The sequence below is a fragment of the Podarcis liolepis genome (genome assembly GCF_965112155.1).
Source record: "Podarcis liolepis genome assembly, chromosome: 15".
Taxonomy (NCBI): domain Eukaryota; kingdom Metazoa; phylum Chordata; class Lepidosauria; order Squamata; family Lacertidae; genus Podarcis; species Podarcis liolepis.
The window spans coordinates 19,122,642-19,144,664 of record NC_139566.1 but is presented as its reverse complement, the minus strand read 5'-3'; the positions used below and the strand labels follow the sequence as shown (position 1 = coordinate 19,144,664).

Below are 22,023 nucleotides of genomic sequence, written 5' to 3'. Positions count from 1 at the left end.
GGTGGGCCGGACTATATTTTGAAGGGGGGGGAATGAACGAATTCCTATGCCCCACAAATAACCCAGAGATGCAATTTAAATAAAAGGACACCTTCTACCCATGGAAAAACATGCTGCTTCCCAGACCGTGTGCGGGCCGGATTTAGAAAACCTCAGTGGCGGAGAGGTGAGGGTGGGGAAAAAGCTTTGCAGAGGGATCAAGAGGCGAGAAACTGGAGTCTGGTCCTTCTACAGGTTGGGAAAAGCAGGGTAGGGGTGGGTAAAAGGTAAAGGGACCCCTGACCATTAGGTCCAGTCGTGGCCGACTCTGGGGTTGTGGCGCTCATCTCACTTTATTGGCCGTGGGAGCCGGAGTACAGCTTCCGGGTCATGTGGCCAGCATGACTAAGCCGCTTCTGGCGAACCAGAGCAGCGCAAGGAAATGCTGTTTACCTTCCTGCTGGAGCGGTACCTATTTATCTACTTGCACTTTGGCGTGCTTTTGAACTGCTAGGTTGGCAGTGTGACTTTTGGTTATTAGCCGTGACCCCCGCTAATTGATTTACGAACCTCGATTAGCGATTTATGGCTGCCCGGTCCGGCGCGCTTCCCTCAGCTGCGCCACTCAGTCACGGCTCAGCAGAGTTTCACACAGCGGTGTAGAACTGTCACCAGCTTGATTCAGCTTCCAGACAAACACACAGAGTCCAGTTTGTCTATTTACAGCTTTTTATTCCAACATTTCTCAGGAATTTCCAGGACTATTTGCAGCCATGCCAAACTGCGTCTTTTCCCCACGGAACACAGAGTGGGACTGGACAAACTCCTCCCAAACTCCTCCCAGCTTCGAAAGCTGACGTCAGAATGGTGTGGCATCATGGGAAGAACTTAACTCGTTAAGTTCCAACTCCAACACCCTCCCTTGCCGCACCTTCTGACAAGACCCTTTTGAGTTCAACACCTTTCCCTTTGCCTTGTGCTCCTTCCCAGCATCTTTCCCAGGCACCTGTTGAACCCCTTCAACATTCCCAGAATCACACTGTGCGAACCAGGCCCACGCACTTGTTGCTTGGTACCTTTCCGGCGGAATGCCCTTTGTTGAGCGACTAGACCTTCTGGGCACAAACTCAGATGTTACCTCTGACTCACTGCCACCAGGACCTGTGTCCTCAGCCTCACGGGATTCCCCCTCTGACTTAAAACGTTTTCGAACCCTCTCCATTACACTCACCGGAGAACTGGGCTCGCTTTTGGGTGTTCTCTTAACCTGTGGAGAAATTACAGATACCTCCTCCTGTTCCTGACCTTGGTCAGTTACCTGATCGTCATCATCAGACTCAGTTTCTTCTTCCTCCCCCTCAGAATCTTCCTGTTCTGAATCAGAAAGACATTCTGAAAGAACATCACGCTTTGAAGCAGGTTTTGACTTTTCATCCTGCTCATAGAACTCAGCGTGCTTGCTGATCAGTAACTTACTCTGATCACCTGATGGAAATGCAAACCTCCATGCACTCGCTGTTGGCTCATACCCACAGAAGATCATTTTTCGGAACTTGGATCCATCTGGCCCCTGCAACGCAGCAGGTACTGACACAGACGCATGTGACCCGAACATACGCAAAAAATGAATCTGGGGTTTCCTGCCATGCAACAGCCCAAACGGTGTGTCCCCTACCATGGAATTGTAGGTGCGGTTCCAGGTGAAGCTCACATACTTGATTGCCTCCAGCCAAAACCTTGGAGGTAACCCAGAATCTTTCAGCAACACCTGTGCAGTTTTAACCAGAGCCTGACACTTGAGCTCTGCCTCCCCCCTCTGATTGGGTGAAGTCACTGTGTGACGTATCCCTTTCTTGCGAAAGTACTTCTGCAAAGCAGAACCTGTAAACTCAGCTCCCCTGTCACTTGTGACAGCTTGCACTTTGGTGGAAAACTTTACTTCCACCTCCTCAATCCAACGTTTGATCAGCTGTGCTGCATCACCCTTGGATTTGAGACCGTGTGTCCAGGAATTCTGTGTAAAATTATCCTGTATCGAGAGCAGAAACCTTGACCCTCCCAGACTTGGTTCTTTTACAGGACCCCACAAATCTACGAGAATTTGTTCAAAAGGCCTAGTGGTTGTCCTCTCAACTTTTGGATAACTGTATCCTTTTACCTTTGCCAGCTTGCAAGTTTCACAACTTACAGCATGTCCACATTCTAAAATCTTACATCCCTTAGAAACCTCCGGCAGCACCTGTAGTTCTTCTACTGAACTATGTGCCGTCCTAGCATGCCAAATATGGACACATTCATCATGATTGGGAATTGTAGCACGCAGTGCTTGTGCTTTCTTAACCTTCCCATCACCCTCCAGAGACGTTTTAAGAATGAAGAGATCATTCTGCCCCCTTTTTAACCTTGGCAAGCATCCTCCCTCCTTTGGAGATTGTGCACACATCACCCTGAAAACAAACCGTAAATCCCATTTTCAGTAGATAAGGCACAGATAAAAGACAGTGGTGCATCCCAGGAACGGTACAACACTCCAGCGTTTCCTGTAAAATACGAAAATGCAGATTTACAACGTTAGTCAAATTTCCTTTCTGTCCATTTGCAAACAGTACAGATTTCCCGGCAGGAATTGCCGTGCAGTTCCACCTCTCGACAGCAGGTGTCTCTGGAATCAAATTGCGATTAGCTGCAGAGTCAATAACGAAACGAAACTCAGTGCTTTGGTCACAGCTGTCTTCAGACAAAGCCAGACTTGCTGCTATCTGATACGTCTCCCCACGTTGTTTTCCGCGTCCTCCTCTTGCGTTCCCAGGCTGGCCTGCTCTCCCAGACTGGTTCCCATGGAAACCCGACTGATTTCCATGATAGGTGTCCTTGAAGCCTTCCTGTCCAGCTGCCCTCCCTTGCTGTGGGCAGTCTCTTTTCAAATGACTGTGAGATCCACACACGTAGCACCGACGAATGGCAAAAGCCTGAACAAAGCTCTCATCTTGCTTAGCCCCCCCCTTTTTCCCGGTGGAGCTACCTGCACCAGACTTGCTCTCCCTGATGCGCCTTTCCTGTTCGTCGGCCAAGCGTCCTGTGACGTACGCCAAAGTCAGATCCTGCGGACTCATAGACTCCAGAGTTAGACATAAATTGTCATAACATTTGTCCAGAGAGCTTAGCAAAATATAAACCTTCAATTCATCTGTAAAATTCACCTGCAACAGCCGCAGCTCATTAAACACAGAGAGCATCTCTGTAACATGTTGTCTTATGTCCCCACCTGGACGCAGCTTCATTTCAAACAAACGCCTGGTGGTGTGGATTTTAGCACCAGCCGTGGTCCTGTGGTGCACTCTTTCAAGAGCAGCATAAGCTTCATGCGCAGTTTCCAAACCCTCCACATGGGGCAGCTCTGAACCCTCCAAACTGAGCACTATAGCTCCCAGGGCCTTCTGGTTTTTTCTCTGCGAAGCATGCGCATCTGCAATTACTGCTGCTGCAGCTCCGGCGGCTGGTTGAGGCAGTGGAGGCCTTAAGACCGCGTCCCACAGACCCTTGGCTACCAGCCAGGCCTTCAGCTTTCTGCTCCATTCTCCCCAATTTTGGCCGTTTAACTTTTCGAAAGGCACGGAGAATGAATCATGGCTGTCCGCCATCTTCTTCCGTTCTCCCAAGGGGGCCCCAAGCTGTACTTACAGTAGCGTCAGCTCCTCTGGCTTCTCTCCTTGGAGAAACGATACCCTGCTGTTCTCAGCCCCTGGCTCCACAGCAAACCTCTGCGTTTTTCAGCTAGCTGCTTTCAAACTCCGCAGCTGCTCCTTTGCCTCCTGCTCGACACCGCAGACTTCAAACGCATTCCGGCAGTATCTTCCGTGACAGTTTTACAAGCGATGATTTAGGATCCATAACCTGTGACTTTTGGTTATTAGCCGTGACCCCCGCTAATTGATTTACGAACCTCGATTAGCGATTTATGGCTGCCCGGTCCGGCGCGCTTCCCTCAGCTGCGCCACTCAGTCACGGCTCAGCAGAGTTTCACACAGCGGTGTAGAACTGTCACCAGCTTGATTCAGCTTCCAGACAAACACACAGAGTCCAGTTTGTCTATTTACAGCTTTTTATTCCAACATTTCTCAGGAATTTCCAGGACTATTTGCAGCCATGCCAAACTGCGTCTTTTCCCCACGGAACACAGAGTGGGACTGGACAAACTCCTCCCAAACTCCTCCCAGCTTCGAAAGCTGACGTCAGAATAGTGTGGCATCATGGGAAGAACTTAACTCGTTAAGTTCCAACTCCAACAACTCCAACAAATAACAAATAACCCAGAGATGCAATTTAAATAAAAGGACACCTTCTACCCATGGAAAAACATGCTGCTTCCCAGACCGTGTGCGGGCCGGATTTAGAAAACCTCAGTGGCGGAGAGGTGAGGGTGGGGAAAAAGCTTTGCATAGGGATCAAGAGGCGAGAAACTGGAGTCTGGTCCTTCTACAGGTTGGGAAAAGCAGGGTAGGGGTGGGTAAAAGGTAAAGGGACCCCTGACCATTAGGTCCAGTCGTGGCCGACTCTGGGGTTGTGGCGCTCATCTCACTTTATTGGCCGTGGGAGCCGGAGTACAGCTTCCGGGTCATGTGGCCAGCATGACTAAGCCGCTTCTGGCGAACCAGAGCAGCGCAAGGAAATGCTGTTTACCTTCCTGCTGGAGCGGTACCTATTTATCTACTTGCACTTTGGCGTGCTTTTGAACTGCTAGGTTGGCAGGAGCAGGGACCGAGCAACGGGAGCTCACCCCGTCGCGGGGATTCAAACCACCCACCTTCTGATTGGCAAGTCCTAGGCTCTGTGGTTTAACCCACAGCGCCACCCGCGTCCCTTATAGGGGGTGGGAGGCTGGCCCAAATCTGAAAACACGATGCTACTGTCCCTTAGAGCAGCTTGTTATTGGTCCTGGGGAAGGCTGAGAGGAGGCGGGGAGGGGAAACGGGGAACTTTCCTTGGGCAAAGCCAGTTTGAAGAAGAGTATGCCTGCGCCCGGCAGGCAAGGGAAGGGGGTGGGAGTGGAAGCACCCAAACACAGACACGAGGCTTAATTTTTATTATTAGGAGGCATCCGGGGCGTAGGAAGGGGTGTGCGGTGGCGGCAGCCTGCCCTGTGTGTCATCCCTGAGGTGGGGTGACAAAAAGGCACACGGCAGGGGGCTCGCCCTGCTGCCCCATGTGCTGCGGCTTGAGTTGCCACCACTGCCCACAGCAGATCACCGCGCACGCCCCCCCCAGCTTGCCCTGCCGCCCCCCCGGTGCACAGCATGGCCGGTGCTCTGGGCATCTGTGCAGCTAACTCCACCACTGACTGAAATTGTTGCCCCGAAGCAACGGGTGAGTTTCCAGGTCGGTGTAAAAATGCTCTAAAATGCTGCTGTTTGATTTATTATCCTCTCTTTGAGAGGCCTCTTTCCCTCTCCCCCCACTCTCTATCTCCAAATCCCCGGGCAGGTTGAATCCTAATAGCGAGTTGTCCTACCCAGTACACTTACTCAGAAATGTATCCCATTGGTTTTAGAGTTTACTCACAAGTAAGGGTAAAAGGGTCGCAGCTCACATGCACTTAGTTATGCCAGGCATAGGCAACCTCGGCCCTCCAGCTGTCGCCTCCTTCATCTGATTATCAGCCTCCATACAAACACCTTTCTGAGAATCAGGCTAGACAATAAAGGCCTAGTCTCCAACCCTGTTACCACCAATAGAGGGGTAAGACAGGGTTGTCTATTGGCCCCAGCATTGTTTAATTTTTACATTAACTCACTGGTGACTCACATGGCCAATGATGCTTTCCACCCCCCCAAATTAGCAGGCCGATCTCTGAATGTTCTTCTGTATGCGGATGACGCCACACTTCTTGCCAGATCCCCTATTGGACTGAGGAGAATGTTGCAAGCTCTACATGAATACTGTGATCAGCATGAGCTCCAACCCAACTATGCTAAGACCAAGATCATGGTCTTCTCTGCCCGACTGAGACTCCATCGATGGTTGATGAACGGGATCCCCTTAGAGCAGGTTAACTGCTTTAAATATCTGGGACAAGTAATACAGTCAAATAGGTCTTTTCTGGCCCATAGAGACTATATAACAACTAACGCATCTAAAGCAGCCATCCAGATTACATCCTTATATGCTAAGAATCAGGCTCAATCAGCGAAGATAGCTTTGAGACTCTTTCAAATGAAAGTCCTCCCCCTTCTTTTGGTGGGCATCTCTTTAGGCTCCCGTAGTGATTTTTTGAAATTGGATTCTATCCAAACGCGATTCCTTAGAGCCATCCTTAGGATTCCCCCCTCGGTAGCGGGTGTGGTTATGAGATTAGAGGTCGGCTGGCAAGCTCTACGGCATGTGGCCTTGAAGACGAAGCTCTGGCTATGGCTCAAGCTTTGTTTTAAACCAGTGGGTATTGCCCCCTTGATATTGAGGGACGATTTCCAATCATCGTGGGAAAGGGAGGTCACTAACGAGGTTCAATCCTGCGGATTGTCTCACCTTTGCTTTGAGTCTATGACATACAATCAAGCTAGAGCTGTGATCTCCCGGAGACTGAGTGACATTGCCAGACAAGAGGACATAGCCCAGGTAAAACCAGGGATGTTCCTAGGGGACCAGATTTATCGGACCATACCAGCCCCCTACCTTGCAGAAATTCACTATGTGGAATACCGTAGACTTCTTACAGCGGCTAGATTAAATGTCCTTGACTCTGCGATATTGTGGGGAAGGTACAGGGGAGTACCATACGCCCAGAGAACCTGTCATTGTGCCATGGGTGTGGTTGAGTCCACTGAACACATTCTCTTGACTTGCTCTTCTTATGCAGAGCTTAGACAAAATTTTATAGACCCACTCCTATGTCAATCTAGCTTCCTATCCGGAGAAAATCAGGTTTTATACTTGCTGAATAACGTCACTAGAGCTATACCTTCCTTGGTGGCCAAATTTCTTTTTTTAACTTTTAAGCGTCGAAAGACTATAATTGACTGTATTGATATGGGGCTATCTGTTTAGCCCATTTTAGTGTTGGCTAAGTTCTAAAATCTTCCTGGAGCTTTTAACTGTGTATTGACAAATGTACTTTTTTCTGACTGACGGTCGAATAAAAGGTTGATGATGATGATACAGGGTAATCAAAACAAAAATCACAAGGTAAATTGGCTATAATCCCAGCAATTAATCCGTGTTTTTGTTTTAATTGTGGAGTTATATACAATGGCAAGGGCAATTTTATTCTGGTAAATATACGTTGCTAGAAAGCTAATTACTTTGTACCAGGTTTCCTTTCAACATCTCATTAATTTGACTTTCTGCCTTATTACCTCTGCACCTCTAGGAGCCATACAGCTCCGCTGCTCCTGGGACTTGTTAAGTTGTGGGCGAACATATCAGACAACACAGCAATTCTTCCAAAGCAGCTCTTTATTTGTAAGCTGGAACAGAACTGAACTGAGGAGCTCAAGTCAGCCTGCTTATATAGAGCTCCTCTAGAATGCAACAGTAACCATTTTCTGTAACTAGCCAATCACTGAACGTCACTTTCGATCCTTCATTTGCATACAAACTATCCAATCACGGAACGTCACTTTTGATCCTTCATTTGCATAACTATCTACAGTATCCCCCTGATGGCCCAGGGTGAGAACTTCAGTACATAACAGGATTCCCCTCTCCCTTTGGGCGTACTTGTCTGCAGCGGCGGAGGAAGCCGCTTGGGCACCTGGGGTGGCGTGTTCAGGAGCCTGTTTCCTCCCACTCAACCGCCCTACATCTGGGGGAGAGGCAGCAGGCGGACCGTTTGGGCAGCGCTAAGCCTGCGAGACGCATGACTTGGGCGCACTGCAGGTGCCACGATGAGTGTCGCCCAGTATTTTGTCACCCCCTCAGTGGTTACACCCGGGGCGGCTCCTCACCTTCCTTGTCAGCTCCAGGCATCCTGCTGCCACTGGATAGAAAGACAGAGGGGGACAGAAAGAAGCAGCCTGCTGCAGATGGAGGGAAGTGCTGATGAAGCAGGGGGAAAGGAGAGCAAATGGAGAAAGAGGAGCGGGGTGGGGTTGGGGGGAGGACGAATAAATGCTGGCCTGCAGCTTTATCTTGATCTCAGAATTAACACTGGCAACCTTCCATTTGGATTTCTGCAATGTGTTATGCAAGGAGTTGAATTCTGAAACTTCAGTTAGTACCAATAGTGACTCTTGGGACATAGATTGGCACTTGGCAACAGATCCATATCTCATCTGGGCCTGGGTAGATCCCAGTCTGTTTTCAGGTGTGCACGTCTGATCTGAATAGGCCCACGTGTGGAGTTCCTTCAGGTATCATGGCCCTAATTTGTGAAGGGTATAGATACCCTTGGGACACGGGTGGCGCTGTGGGTTAAACCACAGAGCCAATCAGAAGGTTGGCGGTTTGAATCCCTGCGACAGGGTGAGCTCCCGTTGCGCAGTCCCTGCTCCTGCCCTGACCATCCACTTCTTAAAACCTGATCTGAATATACTGCTTGCACCTGTTTGTTCACTGACTTATTGGCCTGGATGACATTTCAAGGTTCTCCTTGGCAGCTCAAAGTTTGAATTCAAGTGATCAGAGGATGGTGAGATCCAACGGCATCTTCTTGCTTGTTGGCCTGATATGGAGAGAGCAGCATAATGTCTTGCCTTTTGTGTGTCTGGGTATCTGGGTTTGACTAGAATTCTGTCGAATGTGGGTATAATGAAATGGACCCATTGCACTCCAAAGGACTTGGCTTAGCTTTTTGCACAGATGTTTCTCGTTGCTAAATCTTCAAACTCAAGCAGATATTATGTAGCAACATCTGCCTGGAGTTATGATGTGACAATTTTGGGACTTCACATTGAGAAAGAGAGAGAGAGAGGGAGGAAGGGATATTTATTTTTAATATCTTCTGCATATTCAAATTAACTTAATTTATTCTTCTACTTTAAATATATACGCTTTTGAAACTGCAGGTTGTAACAATAATCCTGCCAATGTTCTTATCTGTTTACAATGTATCTGTAAATATTCAATAAACCATTTTCATTCTTTTATAAAAAGTTTGTTATCTGGGTTTTTTATTTTTCTGGTAAGTTTTGCCATTTCTGCATATTCCTTAAGTTTTCTGTATCCATTCTTCCTTCGCTGGGACTTCTACTTGTTTCCATTTTGGGGCAAGTAGCATTATTGCTGCTGTAGTAGCATACGCGAACAAGTTTCTATATAGTTTAGGTAGTTCTGTCCCTATAATTCCCAAAGGAAAAATAATGTTTTACAAACATTATTTTAAACATCCTTTTCTATTCATGATATATCATTTCCCAGTAAGCTTTAACCTTACTACAAGACCACCACATGATAAAAAGAACCTTCTTTCTCTTTACATTTCCAACACTTATTTGATTTAGATTTATACATTTTTGCCATTTTTGCCAGTGGTTAGATACCATTGATAGATCGTTTTCTCTTAAACCATAACATGCTATAAATTTTATATCCATATTCCACAATCGTCCCCATGCTTCCATGTCTATATTATGACCAATTTCTATTGCATAATGTATCATTGGGGATTTTACTTCCTCATCCTTTGTCTCCCATTCCAATAATATTTTATACATTATAGACAGCACTTTTACATTCCATTCCAACAGGCCTCTCTCCAGTGGTGATATTTGTTCCCCAGACCCTTGTAGCCTATCTTTCTTAAATACTCCATTCAAATGATGATATTGTATCCTTGTTGTTAGTTTTCCTGATAATTCCTTATTTTTTATAAATTTATACTTTCCTCCCACTTGTTTTAATAAATTTTTGTAAGTTGTCCACCATTCTATCATATTGTGATCCTTTTATGTGAACCGCCCTGAGACCTCTGGGCATAGGGTGGTATATAAATTCAATTATTATTAATAATAATAATATTCTTTTTCTTTACCTCTATAATTTCCAACATTGAGAGCCAAAGAGGTTCCCCTCTAATAAATGCTTCTATTTATCCCATATTCTATACAATTTGGCCCCCCTAATTATATGATTTATAAATCCTTTATGTACTTTCACCTTTTCATACCGTAATGAAGCATGCCAACCAAAAATATTATCATGGCCTTCTAAGTCTAGAATATGTGAATCCATTCCTTCAACCAAGAAAGTCAGGATGCTTCCATTTTGTATCATTGCAGCAAATGACCAATGGGTCCAACAGCAGAGGAAGCTTTTATAAATAAATGAATGAACTAAATCCCATTGTATTTCAACTCCCCTCTTTGTATCAGTTCAGCAAGAGGCCATCAATGGGTCCAACAGTAAAGGAAGCAGAGGAAGCTTTTATAAATAAATAAATAAATGGACTTTATAAATGAAAAGTGGAGTTATATGAGCAATAGACTGGATGGCATTGGCTCCCATTTGTCAGCCTGCACAGCGCCAAACCTCTTTCCTCACCACACTGTTCTGGAAAGTTGCAGTGACCCTCCTGTTGGGAGGATGCCATTGCAGTGTCGTGCCAGCCAGCCCTACCTGCATTGATGTGCCGCCCCTTTTAATTATCCCTGATAATTAAATTAAGAGGCACAATGATTTTGTGTGGGAGGGCAGGCAAACTCCTATGCATGCCTTCTCTTGGGAGGAAAAGATAGGCAAATTCACACCCACCAATGCGTATCCACACCCTGTGTGAGGAACAACAGTGGCTATCAGGAATCCAGGAGAGCTGCAGTGTCTTACTGGATTATTAAACTATTTATTTTCTTCTCAACTGAGAATTATATGGGTTGGCCTAGGGTGTTCTTTTCCACATGGCATAGATTGTTCTCCCATAAAAGCCACCACCGTTGGCCAAGGCGAAGTCCTTGTCTCTGTGCCTCTGAGTTTAAGGGAAATGGCGTTTGGTGAAACTCTGTGGATGCTGATATTATATACAACTATTTTCATTCATTTCTTGCTGTTAGTGTGGGGAGTTTCTTATCGTCTTACCAGGACCCACCTGCCTCGAGGACTGTCCTATCGCCCAATAATACTGCTTTACGATTTCTTAACGGGATATGGATTGGCACTAGTAAGTATATTTTACATATATCATGGGGATGAAGACACCTCTATAAAAGGGGCTGCAACCCTTTAGAGTCAATAAAATAATTTAGAATAATTCTTTTAAAAAATGCTCATTAATTTGAAAATATTGAAACCAATCTGATACCCATTCTTGAATTTCTTCTAACTTTTTCATTTTACATGCATTACCAGAAAAACACAGTATGTCTCTATAAGTACCCCAATTCTCTTGAATGTTTAATTTCCTTAGTGTACTGGCTTCAATAGGAGATAATCATAAAAGTGATTTCCGTTCAAGTAAATTTTGATATCTGGTCCACTTTCCACAGTGTTTTTATCTCCCGCCCTCTGCTACCCATTACTTTCTTTCTCTTATAAAAGAAAATCACCAAGCTGCTTTATTGCTTCCAGTACCTTGACCACATTTTTCATCAGGTTTTCCATGAACAATACCACATCATCTGCAAATGCCCTCCGTTTGTAAGTTTGAAGACTCACTTGGAGGCTTCGTATATCATTTTCTCTAATATCCCCACACAACACTTCTAAAATAAACAATAATGGTGAAAGTAGACAACCTTCTCTTGTTTCCTTACCAATAATGCATTTTCTTTTTAAATTCTGTTTACTGTTTGCAAATCACTCTGTATATAACGTATTTTTTCCTCTCACAAATTTCTCCCTGAACCCCATTTTATCTAGTAATTCCCGCCCCCAACTCCAAGAAGCATTATACTGGTCAACAACAAATTTGTTGTCTGCGTTTTTTCAGTTGATTTAGGACAAATCTGATGCGCTGAATCCAAAAATCACATTGGTTTTGCTCAATCAGGTCAAATTTTTGAGCTATGGCCACGTGACTTTTTTTATCTTTTTGTTCACATGTACGCTTGTGTGCAGCATTTTAGAAGAAGTTGGTGGGGGTAAAATGCCATGTCGAATAATTGTTTTGTTTGGAAATGATTAATTTAATGACAAGAAGTATTCAGGTCCAATAGTTCTGGGTGATTATGTCGAAAAGGGATCAGTTTGAAGTCATAAAACCTCGAAATCTTCCATAAATTGGTGCGCTGTTGATGTGACTGGGATCAACAGAAAGAACCGGAGCAGCCTCAAGTATCCTGATCTTCAATCAGCACGTCGTCCTGTAGCTCATTGTGATGAAATTCCAGTGCCTATCTTTGGAGAACTTCCTGACATTAGTGACGAAGATGCCTCCAGTGTTGAAGGACATGAAGAAGAAGTGGTTCTTGAAGATGATGCTCCACATCCATTTTCCCAAAAGGAGTTGAATGATCTAGTTCACAACCTCAGCTTGTAAAGGACTCTGCCGAACTGTTGGCATCCAGATTGAAGGAAAAAAACCTCCTCTCTGACAGTGCTTGCATCAGCTTCTTCCGCAACAGGCATCAACAGTACCTCTGTTTTTTCTCGGAAGAGAAAGACGTGGTGTACTGTGCAGATATTGCGCAGCTTCTGCTCAAGCTTGGAGTGCCACAGTACGAACCCAAAGATTGGCAACTGTCCATTGACAGCAGCAAGCGATCACTGAAATGTGTTCTGCTACACATCGGCAACCGTTTGCCTCTATACCCTTGGCTCACTCGAGTACACTGAAGGAGAAGTATGAAGCGGTGAAGTATGTGCTGGAGAAAATTGGTTATGATCAGCATATGTGGTTTATTTGTGTTGACCTGAAGATGGTGAACTTTTTGTTGGGACAACAGTCTGGCTTCACCAAGTACCCATGTTTTCTGTGCATGTGGGAAAGTAGGGACCGTGCTCAGCATTACACGAAGAAGGACTAGCCTGTGCGGGAGGAATTGGTGCCTTGCAAACAAAGGAACGTCATCAACGACCCTCTGGTGGACAGAGACAGAATACTCTTGCCACCGCTGCACATCAAGCTTGGCTTAATCAAGCAGTTCACCAAGGCTCTGGACAAGGATGGTGACTGCTTCACTTACTTGTGCCAGGCTTTTCCAGGATTGACCACAGAGAAGTTGAAAGCTGGCATCTTTGACAGTCCTCAGATCCATCAGCTCATCAGAGATCCAGAGTTCGGAAACTCAATGAACGAAGTGGAACTGGAAGTGTGGAAGGCATTTGTTCTGGTAGTGAAGAACTTTCTTGGCAACAATAAGGCCAGAAACTACGCAGAACTTGTCAACAACATGCTGACTGCTTTCAGAAACCTGGGCTGCAACATGAGTGTCAAGATGCACTACCTATTTTCACATATGGACCAGTTTCCTGAGAAACTGGGTTCAATGAGGGACGAGCAGGGGGAGAGATTCCATCAGGACATGAAAGAGATGGAGACCAGGTATCAGGGTCGCTGGGACGCAGTCATGATGGCTGACTACTGTTGGACTCTGAAGAGAGACCTCCCTGCTGCTGAGCATTCCAGGAGTTCCAAGAAATGGAAGTTCAAGCCCTGAAGTTTGAAAAATGGTGAAGTGAAGCAACATGCAATTTACGTGTACTTACCTTTATCAATGCCCACCATTCAGTTTACAGTAAACCTGACCTGATGGAGAGAAACGGATGCCATTTCCTGATTCAGCATTGCAAAAATACCCTAAATCAGACAACATTCAAAAAGTAAAAAATTGTTGCCCATTTATAATTACAATTAAGCAAAGTAATAGGTCTATAATTATTGATTTGGGCTGAGTCATGATCTTGTTTTGCTATCAATGTGATATTGGCATACTAATAATAATACTAATTTTATTATTTGTATCCCGCCCATCTGGTTGGGATTACCCAGCCACTCTGGGTGGCTTACAGCATATATAAGCATAATAAAACATCAAACATTAACAAACAGAATATCTTTTACAGACTAAAATAAACCTATAAATCAACTAATAATAATAATAATAATAATAATAATAATAATAATAATACCCAAATTAAAATAGCTGCCAATCCCAATGAAACATTTAACCAACCCCATCCCAACAAAAACAAAACAGGGGAACTAAAATTAAAGATTTTAAAACTTTTTAGCCAGTTGCCACATCCCAAGAGTTGTTCCAGCAATGCCCCTCTGGCCTCCCAGGATCCCCTTTTAGCTGTTCAAGGTGAGTCTGGGCCCTGCCCCCTAGGCCAGGTAGAAATGGGCCTTTCAGCAGGGAATGGTCTTCCAAGTATCGTTCTTCCAAGTATTTCTAAAGGCTGGATTAGACAGTCCCAAAATACTTTTTTAAGTATTAAAAAATTGTAAGTGGAAAAATATCTAATGCTAATTATGCATGCTAAATGTTTTGTTTTAAACAGGTAGGAATTCTGGAAAAAATGGGCATCTGCCATAGATATTCCATAATCAGGGCCATGTGCCTATTCATTCCGATAATGAAGGACTCCAAACTGATCACAAGGGACCTGGTTTTTGATGGGGTGCCTGTGAGGCTGTACTGGCCCAAGACATCACCTGCTGGGAACAGGAAAGGAATCATCTTTCTTCATGGAGGTGCTGGGGTGTTTGGAAGCATCCGTAAGTTCTGTGAAATGTGTTTGAAATGGTTAACTGTACAGTAGAACCTCTATTTACAACTGTCACCACTAGCGGACATTCTAAGTTGCGACCAGAAGTAACTGTCGGGTTTGCTGCCGTTCGCGCCTGCACAGAAGCGGGCAATTGTCGCCTGTGCCTGCGCACAATGGCGCCTCTCCCAGCGACCCATTTCACCATAAGGACGGGCCTCTGGAACGGACTGTGGTTGCTAGTAGAGGTTCCACTGTATTGTTAGAAGAGAATTTGTCATTGTAATTTAATGTAAAGATCCTGAAATGTTTGCCGTGGACGGGGGTGGGGTGGGGGTGATTTGTGCAGCCTATACATGGTTGTTGTTGTTGTTTTCCACAATCAAGTAGCATATATATTTTATGAAATAATAATAGTAATAGTAATAATAATAATAATAATAATAATAATAATAATAATAATAATAATAATTTATACCCCAACCATCTGGCTGGGTTTCCTTAGCTACTCTGGGCAGCTTCCAATAAAATATTAAAATACAATAGTCCTTCAGATATTAAAAGCTTCCCTAAACATGCTGCCTTCAGATGCCTCCAAAAATCTGGTAGGTGTTTTCTTCCTTTGACATCTGGTGGGAGGGCATTCCACAGGGTGGGCACTACTACAGAGAAGGCCCTCTGCCTGGTTCCCTGTAACTTCACTTCTTGCAGTGAGGGAACTGCAAGAAGGCCCTCGGCGCTGGACCTCAGTGTTGGAGCAGAACGATGGGGCTGGAGATGCTGCTTCAGGTATACTGGACGGAGGCCGTTAAGGGCTTTAAAGGTCAGCACCAACACTTTGAATTGTGCTTGGAAACGTACTGGGAGCCAATGTAGGTCTTTCAAGACCGGTGCTATGTGGTCTTGGCGGCTGCCGCATTCTGGATTAGTTGTAGTTTCTGGGTCACCTTGAAAGGTAGCCCCACGTAGAGTGCATTGCCGTAGTCCAAGCAGGAGATAACTAGAGCATGCACCACTCTGGCGAGACAGGGTCTCAGCCTGCATTCCAGATGGAGCTGGTAAACAGTTGCCCTGGACGCAGAATTGACCTGTGCCTCCATGGACATTAAAAACAGACATTTATGACACAGCAATATTAGTCATATCCAGTCCTTTTTTTTCTAGAAAGAGAGGTGCCAGTACTCACCATGAAGTTGTTAAGGTAAGTGCCACACTTTTAAACAACAACAACAACAAAGAGGTGCCGGTTCTAATAGAGCGTAACAAATAATTGCTCACAGCAGGCAGTGTGTGATGTGTTTTTTCCCCCCAGGAACCTCTGAAATGATCTGCCGTTCCATTGCCCACCAAACTGACTCAGTGGTTATGTGTGCTGAGTAAGTATCTTCATGCTTGTGGTAGCAGACAAAAAGAGTACTGTATTTTTCGCCCTATAGCACGCACCTAGTTTTGGGGAGGGGGGGAATAAAGAAAAAAAATAATCCCCCCCCCCCCGCCGATGCTTCAGCACACCCTGCGCACTGGGCAGCAGGCTGCTATCCGCAGCCTAGGGAGCCCTGCGGGAACTCCCACGGGCTCCCCAGGCTTGCTGATAGCTTCCTGAAGCCTGGAGTGTGCACCGGCCCCTCTCGCTCTCCAAGCTTCAGCGAAAGCCTGCATTCGCACCATAGGAAGCACACAGATTTCCTCTTCATTTTTGGTGGGGGAAAAGTGCGTCCTATAGGGCGAAAAATACGGTATTTCCCCTCAGTTTCTAACCCTTCCACATGAGCCCAGAAAAAAACTGATTTTGCCAACATAGTGAATTTGCCAACCATTAGAATGGGTGTTCATCTTTGTATTTTGATTTTTATGCCTTTGGACCCAATCCCTCTGGCTTTAATGATAAGAAGAGCTCTGCTGGATCAGGCCATTAAACTACTTTTACAGAAAACCACCACATCAACCCATAAAAAGCCATTAGGATTCTTCTCCTAAGGCAAAATGGCCCTGTGGTTGAGAGGGAAAGTGCAGCTGGAGTTAAGGTGAACTTCTCTCTGGCAAATAAGCTCAAGCTGTTCCCAACTGCTCCGTCAGCCACACTTACCATCCAATGAGAGCAGTGGTACATTGGGCAATGGGAGATGTGTCATTTGCCAGGGCTTCAGAGCCCTTTACAAGGCAAGCCTTCCTGACAGTAATGGACATCATCTCTCCCAATGGCTGCCCTCACTGCCTTAATGCACCTTTGGTGCATGATCTGAAGCCTCCTGGCCAAGGTGGGTGAACTGGAGTTCTTGGCTTTAAGGCCATATGGTTTAAAGTGGGCAGAAAGAGTGGGAAGCACTGATCTCAGGAAGGCATGGTGGGACATACTGGAGGTGATTCAGAACTGGGGTTGTTTTCCTGGGATGGAAAAGGAAATCAAGGAAACATTCAAAATATAGAAGTTGGTTATATTAGGCATGTCACGTGGAAAGTGGCCTGGGGAAATGTGTTTGTCGCTCTCTCTGAACTCTAGAACATGTGGACATTCAATGAAGCTGAATGCTAGAAGATTCAGATAAAAGAAAGTACTTATCCATACAGTGCAAAGTTAAACTATGGAACCAATTCCCACAGAAAGCAGAGATAGCTTCCAATGTGGATGGCTTTGAAAAGGGATTAAATAATTGGGCAGAGTATAAGACTACCAGTGGTTCCTAGCTATGCTGGCTATAGTCTGCCTCTATGGTCGGAATCAGATTTGACCAGCGGCCACTGAGAATGGGATGCCGAACTAGCATTATATTTGGGTGCAGAGCATCAGGCACAGGGGCTGAATGTTGCACTCTGGGCCACTTCATTTCCCCTCTGACCCCAGACCCCACCCCTGCACCATTGCCCCTCTTTTGCACCATCCTTGAGTGGCATCTGACTGGTGTGAATGTGTCTTGCTTGCTTGCTTGGAGAGTAGAGAAAGGTGTGTGGCTGTGTGTAGGAACCAACCTACTTGTCCAGTGGGAAAGTTCGCATTTGCTTTCCATTTTGCTCTCTGGTCCCACCCACAGCTGACATGTGGCCCCCAGGAAGGTTGCATAGAAAGGAATGTGGCCCTAGGGGTGCCACCCTTGCAATATGCCATTGCAGGAAAATGCTGCAAAGTGTATGATGAATGCTGATGACATCTTGCCTTCTCTTTAGGTTTCGTTTAGCTCCTGAGCATCCGTATCCAGTCCCTGTACAGGACTGTTTAACTGCTGTAATATACTTTATGAAAAATGCAAAGGAATACGGAGTGGACCCCAGCCGCATTGCCATTGCTGGGGAGAGTATTGGAGGCACTTTTACTGCAGCCATTTGCCAAGAACTGGTGACCAGAGAGGACCTCCCAAGAGTGCGAGCTCAGGTCCTCATTTACCCATTCCTCCAAGGAATGGACTTCAATCTGCCATCCTGTCAGCAAAACCATTCAGTTCCTCCTATGTTCCGGAAAAGAACTGTCAAAATCGGTTTGACATATCTCACTGGGAAGACGATGAATGTAGATGGAGTTCTGAAAGGCGCCCATGTCCCTCCTGATTTGAGAGAGAAATACCAAAAATGGATATGTGCTGATAACATTCCAGAAGAATTTAAAACTAGGGGCTATGTTCCTGTAGAACCTGCTCCATTTTCAGAAGAACTTTATGAACAAGTTAAAAGAGGTAGTGAGACAATGTTTGCCCCCCTTCTAGCAGAGGATGACATAATCTGCCACCTCCCAGAGGCTTTCATTCTAACCTGTGAATATGATGGATTCCGGGATGATGGGCTGTTGTACAAGAAGCGGCTAGAGGACAATGGTGTGCCAGTGACATGGTATCATGTTCAAGATGGATTCCACGGAATAATGGCCTTTGCTGGTTGGGGGCCACTTGAATTCCCGAGCACACAGAAATGTTTGCAGAGTGTAATACAGTTCTTAAAAGATTTATAGAAATGAATGACCTTCTTTGTCTTCCAATGGCTGTCTTCTGCTTCTGTGGAGGGAAATTTTGTTCCTCATTGTGCCAATCCTTAAGTTAAAAGAAAAACTCAGGTCCAAGGTTTTGTCAGGCTAATTTATTAAAATCACCATTGTGTTTGTAAGTACATAAGCAAAGCTCTGTTGGACCAGGCCATTGCCCCACTTTGTCCATAATCCTACTCTCACAGAGACCAAGCAGGTACCTCCTGAGATGCCCACAAACAGGACCTGGGTGCAAGAGAAGTTTCCCTGCTTGTAATTCCTAGCAAATAGCATTAATACTGCATGCAGTAGTGGAGGGGAAACATACCCATGGGCTCCTCTATGAATTGGCCCAATCCTCCGTTAAAACTGTCCAAATGGGTCACCAACATTGCCTGTTGTGTTTGCTAATTCCAATGAATATCTGTAGTGCCAAAATAATTGGAACATTTTAGAGACTGAGGAGACATCATGCTTGTGACATCTAATTTATCTTATACAGTGGTACCTCAGGTTAAATACTTAATTCGTTCCGGAGGTCCGTTCTTAACCTGAAACTGTTCTTAACCTGAAGCACCACTTTAGCTAATGGGGCCTCCTGCTGCTGCTGCTGCTGCGCCGCCGGGGCCTGATTTCTGTTCCTATCCTGAAGCAAAGTTCTTAACCTGAAGCACTATTTCTGGGTTAGCGAAGTGTGTAACCTGAAGCGTATGTAACCTGAAGTGTATGTAACCTGAGGTACCACTGTATTTTAAAAACACACAAAATAACAGACTGATGTCAAAACAGAACACCATATCTATCTGTGCAAAGTTACTTCATGACAATCAGTGCTTTTTTCCTGGGAGTACTTAAGGGTGTACACATTACCTGCACATTTTTTTCTTAAAGAAAAGCATTGATGACACTCCATGGAACTATCCATTCTCCAACCTAGCAGGGCACCGCATTATTATTATTATTTTTAACCAGGCCGCTCATGTATCTCCCAAGAGTGTTTTATTTTTATTTTTTTAAATGATATTTATTGAGAATTTAAAATTACAGAGAAAGAGAGAAAAAAACAAGAGAAAAAGGGGGGAAAGTACACAAAAATAACAATTGAACAATACAAGTCAATAAAAACCAAAGTCAAAAAAAAAAAACCAAAAACAAAACACACAATACACCAAAATCCAAAAACAAAAATAAACAAAAAATTTAAAAGCAAATCCAATATTCCCAAATCCTTATTTTCCATTAACTTATGTCATCGACCTCCTCATACCTCCCTTTTTTGTATTCTAGTTATTAATTATCTCAGCAAATCCTTTCCATCTTTCACAATATTCTGTCATTAAATTACCTTAATCTATTTTAACCTTATCTTACCATAAAAGACAGTAATTTCCTAAATAAAACTTTCTTCCAATCTTCATCCATCGTCTCTTCCCTGGTCTCGGGTTTTGTCAGTCCTTTCTGTCCCATCCATCTAGTCCATCAACCTGGTGACCTTCTATCCGAGGCTCTTAAGTCTTTTCCATGTCCCTTCCGCAGGTCTTCTTCATGTTTGTACCTGTACTTTACTTTGTCTTCTGCTGATCTTATTCTTAAATTCCTTCCTCTCTCTTGGGGAGACTCCCACTTGTCAATATCTTTGTCCCTTCTCGACAAGTCAGCCCATTCTCCATAGTCAACACTGAAATCCATATGATATTTAGAAGCATGTTTCAAAGTCCCTCCAAAGTTAAGGGCCCCCACAACTCACAACTCCCCCTGGCCCAAAGCCAAATTCGAAAGGTCAAAACATCCCTGCATAGGGGGATCTATCCAGCTTCCCATCTCCAAGCCCAACAGAACTCCATCTCTCCAAATCTGGCTTTCTCCAGATTCATTCGTCAGATCCAGCAACTTATGTTCCTGCAGGGCCGCAGCTCTCTCCATTTCAACAACTTGAGGTTCAGGAACAACCTCCTCCTTTATCTTCTTCACCACTTGATCTGTCAAAGCACATTCCTGGATTAATTCCTGAGTAGGTTCTATATAGGTATTCACTGTTTGTCCAAAATTTCCGACTGCAACAGTCATCAAATCCATCTTCTCATGTAGCTGTTCCAGTAAAGCACTTGTCTTGCAAAGAGCAAGCACTATCGCTTGTTCTAGGCACATTCTTGTTCAAGGTCAAAGTCTGGTCCCACGATCTTTAATCTCTACAGCTGCAAAGCTCCCCAGATCAACTCTAATAACAGTTTCACAAGCTCCCTCTAGGGGAAACAATTTCTATTTGTATCCATCTTTTTAAAAGCAGATCTAGCAACAAGGTTCCTTTCCTTTTTCAGATATTTTGTTTCTTTTAAATGCAAGAGGGAACATAGGAATCAATATGTTTCTCTTTTTTAACTATCTGTCAAAAACATTTGTCCACAGTCAATGAACTTCCCAAAGCGTCCGTCCTGACACCCCGCTCCCAGGTTCAAGACGGTGGAAATTTATCTTTCTTTACTCTCTCTTCTGCAGGTTTAAACAGTCTAAAAAGATCCCCCCCTCTTCTCCTGCTTCCAAGGGGGTTTAGTGATTTTAAATGATGAAAATTTAATCCTTTACAGACGATTTTCCAGACTCTAGCTTGCAATGTCTTTGCTTCAATCTATTTACAAAAGTGGAAGGCGGACTTCCTGTTTAGACCTTCCCGCTTCGGTGCCAAATTAAGAAATTTCATAGTCCAATTTTCCGTTCTACTCACAAGCAGTTGTTTAAAATCCAATTGTCCACAGGAAAAAGTCAGCCCTCTCCGGCAACAGCAATGCGGCTTCACTCCGTGAAAAAAGCAGTCGATTCGAAGCACCGGGTTTCCCCGCGAGTAGGGTAGGCGCGAAAGGTGCCAGCCGAATCCCACGTCCACAGGCTTCTCCCGCCTGTGGTTTTTAATGGGTCTCCGCCTCGCCGCAGCGGTCCAGACCCTAATTCTCACGAAGCGGATTCCTCCCGATCAGAGGAAATCCGCCATTGCCAGAGGCGCTAACCCGGAAGTCTCCAAGGGTGTTTTAAGTAGTGGGTCCGGCAAATTACTTTACTGCAAGAAGATCTCATCCAAACTACTAACAAACCTGATACCCGAGAGTTGCTCCTATGAGCTAAAAGATGGGTCAGTCGAACAATTTCAGAGGTTAACCCCCCCCCCCACAAAGTTCTGTTAAAGGGTAGCTTGGATGAATATTCCCTTTTTTCAAATGCTTTTTATTGATTTTTCCACAAACAAATAAAACTTAATTTTTTACAATCAACATTTTGTGTCATCTTATTTACACTGCGTAAGTTCACGCCCAGACTTCCTTCCCTGCTTCGGTTTTCTTAATTCTTAATTCTTCGGTTTTCTTAATTCTTCTCTTGCAGATTCTTATTTACCCTCTATACACATCACAGGATTTATGTTAACCCTGCTAAAGTTTTTAAACTTCTACAGTTAATTCTTATGTATGCAACAAATTTACTCCACTCTTCTTCAAACTTTGTCCCTTTTTGGTCTCGAATTTTATAAGTCA

General features: G+C 44.8%; 1 protein-coding gene across 3 annotated transcripts in view; it reads left to right on the top strand.

Moving 5' to 3' along the window:
• LOC310694784 (arylacetamide deacetylase-like 4) overlaps nucleotides 1-18,517 on the top strand; it is a 50,623-nt gene extending 32,106 nt beyond the window's left edge. The window contains exons 1-4 of one of the 3 annotated variants that reach the window (XM_083478349.1): nucleotides 10,743-11,065; nucleotides 14,347-14,563; nucleotides 15,866-15,929; nucleotides 17,716-18,517. In XM_083478349.1, the coding sequence (XP_083334475.1) occupies nucleotides 10,889-11,065; nucleotides 14,347-14,563; nucleotides 15,866-15,929; nucleotides 17,716-18,490 (1,233 nt within the window). In that variant the 5' untranslated portion in view covers nucleotides 10,743-10,888 and the 3' untranslated portion in view covers nucleotides 18,491-18,517. The other 2 variants (XM_083478351.1, XM_083478350.1) reach the window with 2 other exon arrangements.
• Nucleotides 18,518-22,023: the final 3,506 nt, after the last annotated feature.